The sequence below is a fragment of the Hipposideros armiger genome, unplaced genomic scaffold (genome assembly GCF_001890085.2).
Source record: "Hipposideros armiger isolate ML-2016 unplaced genomic scaffold, ASM189008v1 scaffold_9, whole genome shotgun sequence".
Lineage (NCBI taxonomy): Eukaryota > Metazoa > Chordata > Mammalia > Chiroptera > Hipposideridae > Hipposideros > Hipposideros armiger.
The window spans coordinates 5,036,146-5,040,771 of record NW_017731359.1 but is presented as its reverse complement, the minus strand read 5'-3'; the positions used below and the strand labels follow the sequence as shown (position 1 = coordinate 5,040,771).

The window sequence follows — 4,626 nt, the reverse complement described above, 5'->3', positions numbered from 1 at the left end:
AAAAAAAAAAAAAACCAACAAAAATAATCTACAGCAATAAACAAGCCTTTCATTATTAAAGAAACCTAACTATCAAACAGCCAACAACCACATGCCATAGTGTTAGAGTTTCTGATTTATTTATTAACATTTATCAGATGTTTCAGAGTTCTCCCTTGTCTCCTCTGCCAAATCAGGGGGTCTCTGCCCTAGGTCAACAGCCCCTGTGAGCTCAGCAAATGAAGAACCCCTCCTCCCCGCCAGGGATGGGGCAGCCTAGAGGCTGGAAGGGCCTGGTCACATGGGGATGGGGGGCAGGTGTGGATCCCTGAGGGATGGCTTGCTGTCCCCACCATTCCTAAAATGCCCTAAGCCCAGGAAGGACATGCATGGAAACAAGGCTTCATGTCATTTCTCCTCAGGCCTGAAGGATCAGCCAAACTGGCTCCGTGCTCTGCTCTCTCATCCAGTTAGAACCACAAATAGGCCGAAGAAGCCCCCAAGTCAAGCTTTTGCTGGCCCTACTCACCAGCATTAACTACAGAGACTTAGCAGCAGCCCAGCCCCGCACACATTGTGCTAGCCCTCTCAGCCACAGCAACAGGAACGTCACCGCCCTGCAAGTCTGAGGAGTAAATGAATGCTGGAGGAACTGTTTTCCCGGGACCACCTTGGCCTTCACCTGAATTCTGCCCAAGTCGACTTGTTAAATGAAAGACACTGTCTGTACTATAAGCCAAGCCCTCCCATCATGGCTCCTGGTCCCTCCTTGGCCCCTTTGCCCTGTGACAGGAAGCCCACATGCAGGCTCACAAGTTATTCCGCTGGAGCGCTTCACACAGGTTCTGGTTGGCATCAGGTTCTTCTGTCAGCACCTCCACAGCCTCCCACTCCCCTGATCGGCTCGACCTTTTGATGGCATCCACCACGCTCTGCATGTACAGCCCATCCTCGAATGAGGCGGCCATGGATACAGGGCTGTGGTCCCATGTGCGGCGGTCCCCCTGCCCCTGGAAAGACTGGCGCAGGGCCTGCACCATGTACACCATGCCCTTCAGGTAGAGCTGCGGCACGTCCTGGGGCCCCTGCTCGGGCAGCCCTGCACCCACAGCCAGCGAGTCCCTTAGAAGCAACTCCTCTTGTGTGGCAGAGTTCTTCTGCCCATAGAGGTCAGCTCCCCGGGCAACAAGGCGTCCCGCAGAGCCCACCACCATGACCTCATGCACAAAGGCGCCTGGCATGTTGAAGTTGAGTGTTACTGTGCTGCACACCCCCCCACCCATGAGCATCTGGAAAAAACAGAAGTCATCGCTGGTTACATGCCGAATACCACGGATGGCCGCATTCTGCCTCACAAAGGTCTTGAGGAGTCCATGGACCTTCTCGGCCCTCCGGCCGGTCAGGTGGGTCAGCAGGTCCACAATGTAGGTGCCCATGGTGTGCAGGCCACCACCGCCCATGAGCTCATCGCAGATCCAGCCGTAGCTGGGGCTGAGCAGGCTGCCTGAGTAGACGCGGGCGTCGCAGATCATCACCGCGCCCACGTAGTGCTCAGCGATCAGCTGCTTCATACGCACGAAGGCGGGCAGGAAGCGCAGCACGTTCCCCACCAGGCTCATCAGCTGTGGGTAGTAGCGCGAGGCGGCCACCATCCGGAAGGCATCCACTGAGGTTGCTGCCTTCTCACAAACCACATTCTTCCCAATACCTGAGAAGAAACACAACAGGAAATCTCAGTTCCAAGGGGTTTATACTGGGGAATAGACTTATTTCTTGAAGGCAGATGGACTCAGGAAAGCCTCCTATGAGACCAGATGGTGGCCTGGGACAAGAGGAAAGATGACTAAGCTTAGATGAAAATAGTACCCAGTGACTGAGACTGGAGACAGTTACAGGCTAGAGAAAGAGGAGTAAGTTCTTGAGGGAAAAATGAAAGTAGTAGACACAGAAGGCACAGAACAGAAGTGGGAAGTAGAGGTGGTGCTGTGGTCATTTTGCGTGTTGACTTGGCCAGGCTATGGTGCCCATACCAATCTAGACATCACTGAGAAGATATTTTTTAGATGTGATTGACATTTAAGCCAATAGACTTTGAGTAGATTACCCCCATAATGTGGGTGGCCTCACTCAATTAATTAGTTGAAGAGCTTAAGAAAAAAGACTGAGGTTCCCTGAAGAAGAAGGAATTCTGCCTCCAGACTCAAGTCTGCAACATCAACTCTTGTTGGGATTTCCATACTGTTGTCCTGCCCTGAGGATTTCAGATTTGTCAGCTCCTACAATCTCATGCACCAATTCCTTAAAATAAATCTCCATCTCCCTCTCTCCCTATCCAATCTACTGGTTCTGTTTCTCTGAGAACACTGCCTAATACAAGTGGGGCGGAGAGGTAGACATGCTTCTTGGACAGGCCTATGGACTTTTATGCATTTATTAGATCACCAGCTTGGGGCAAGAGAATCTATACTCCAGAGGATGGGCTTTGCACTTTCAGGTAAAACTGCACAGAGCTCCAAGATTCCCTGCAGATTGTTCTCTGGAAACACTGGTCCAATAAGTTACTGTCATCAAAAGGCCAGACAATGCTTGGCTCTAGGAGGAGGGGAAAGGAGTGAAAACATCCTTTCTGCCCTCACACCTGTTCTGAGTCCACTGCAGCTGGAATGTACTTAGAGGGCAAACAAAGCTAGGTAAAAGCTGAAAAGAGAGAGCGCTCGAAGGCTGAGCACCTGCCTTTTATATGAGGAAACAGAAAGGATCAGCATTCTTCCATATTTTAAGATGAAAGTTCATGAGGATATGAGCAGTCATAAGACACCGATACCTGGGGTACTCTCTGAACCTGGGGTGGTTCAAGTAGAAGGAAGTCCGATGATACTAATACCCTTCAATAAAAAAATTTAACAACGCCCCAAAAGTGGTATGGACTAGACATATACATGAACGAGGGCAAGCTGGGGAAGCGTGAAGACATCCAGTTATTCCATTACTTATTCTACAGAATACTGCCCAAGGTGGGCGACTCAAACCCCACTATCCCAATTCCTCCACGAAGTCATAGGCTTCTTGAGGAAACAAGCTCGAGATCTAGTAGGAACACAGAGCAGCTCCCCACTGCAGATGGTAGGATCAGGAAAGGCTTCACAGGGGAGTAACACTTAAAGGGAGCAGATGTCCCAGGAAGTACAAGGGGGGAAAGGGTATCCAGACAGAGGGAAGTGCATGTGCAAAGGCAATGAGGTAGAAAACTGCCAAGAGTTGGGATTCCTAAAGACCTGGGTACACACCAGGAAATGGGCTGGAGGGGTTACACAGTGCCTAATAAACAATGCAGGAAATCAGATAGCTGGTAGTATCGCTCACAAAGACAGTCAAGGTGGAGGGCTAAGTTTGGAGATGAAATCCCAAACAGAGCTCTTGATACTCCCCTCCCCGAGTCTTCCCCATCTCCGTCAATGGCAACTCCTTTTTCCCAGTTTCTCAAGCCAAAATCACTGGAGTCATCTCTTACATCCCACTCTCAATGATCAGGAAATCCTGTTGGCTTAGCCTTCAAACTATGTCCAGAATCTAACCAGTTCTCACTACCACCACTGACACCTTACTCATCCAAGTCACCACTGTTTTTTGCCTGGATTAGGCGTATTTCCGTGGTAACTTAACTGGTCTCCCTCAGTTTCTTCTCAACACAGCAGGCAAAGTAATTCAGTTGAAACTTAAGATGGATCAGATCATATCTCTCCTCTGCATAAAACCCTCTGATGGCCTCTCATCTCATTCAGAATAAAAAAAACCTGAAGTCCATATAGTGGCCAACCCGAAGGCCATACATGGTCTGTTCACCCCTTCAAAATTTTCTTTTTGATCTCTTTGCCTACTATGGTCCCTCCCCCTGCTCATTCTGCTCTCGCCACTGAATGTAAGATGGGGGCTGCTGTACACAAAGGGCTGGTGGATGGGGAGAGGCAATGATCATTAAACAGAGGACTGACAGGCAGGGCAAGGCCTTGTCTGTGGTTATGACACAGCATCTTAGGCTGCACTATTCTGCACGCTTATTCTTCTGGTTGAAGACCATCTTGAACAATGTGCACATTTAGGCTTCTACTCCAAGGCCATCCAGGCTCCACTCGCACACTCCACAGGCACTTCCTGGATGGAGGAGCAGCCGCCAAGCCTGGATGCGTATCTAAGGACAACCAGGTCAAGACTGTGCCTTCTCTGGGTCTGTGTATCTCCAACAACCCTGGTGTTCATTTTCTTGGTCCCCTGAATATTTTCTTAGTGTTTTCAGATGGGGCAATGATTGGGACACAGATAGTTTCTGGTTGCCCACTGCAGGGTGCAGCTCCCTCTGATTCTATTCATAAAGGCTCAGGAGGGGAACTCATCTGGTCACTTTGCAGCAGAAACGATAGTAATCATAGGCAATATATCTTACAATAAAAAAATAAGAGGGCCGGCCGAGGGCCGGCCGAGTGGCGCGATGGTTAAGAACTCGCTTGGGATGCTGGAGGGCCCCGGTTCGGATCCCACATATGAGGGCCAGTGACACTGCCCTCCGCAGCTGAGATGCTGAGCAGCAGCTCAACCTGGAGCTGGGCTGCCATGAGTCGCCGGCGACGGCGTGGGCTGCAGTCCCTGTGG

At 50.4% G+C, this 4,626-nt stretch overlaps 1 protein-coding gene across 4 annotated transcripts in view; it reads right to left on the bottom strand.

The window, feature by feature from the left end:
* Positions 1 to 97: 97 nt before the first annotated feature.
* The window catches only part of GFOD2 (Gfo/Idh/MocA-like oxidoreductase domain containing 2), a 35,610-nt gene continuing 31,081 nt past the window's right edge, over positions 98 to 4,626 (bottom strand). For all 4 annotated transcript variants that reach the window (XM_019653265.1, XM_019653288.1, XM_019653271.1 and 1 more), the window contains one exon: positions 98 to 1,687. In XM_019653265.1, coding sequence (XP_019508810.1) covers positions 789 to 1,687 — 899 coding nt within the window. In that variant the 3' untranslated portion in view covers positions 98 to 788. The remainder of the gene's footprint in view (positions 1,688 to 4,626) is intronic.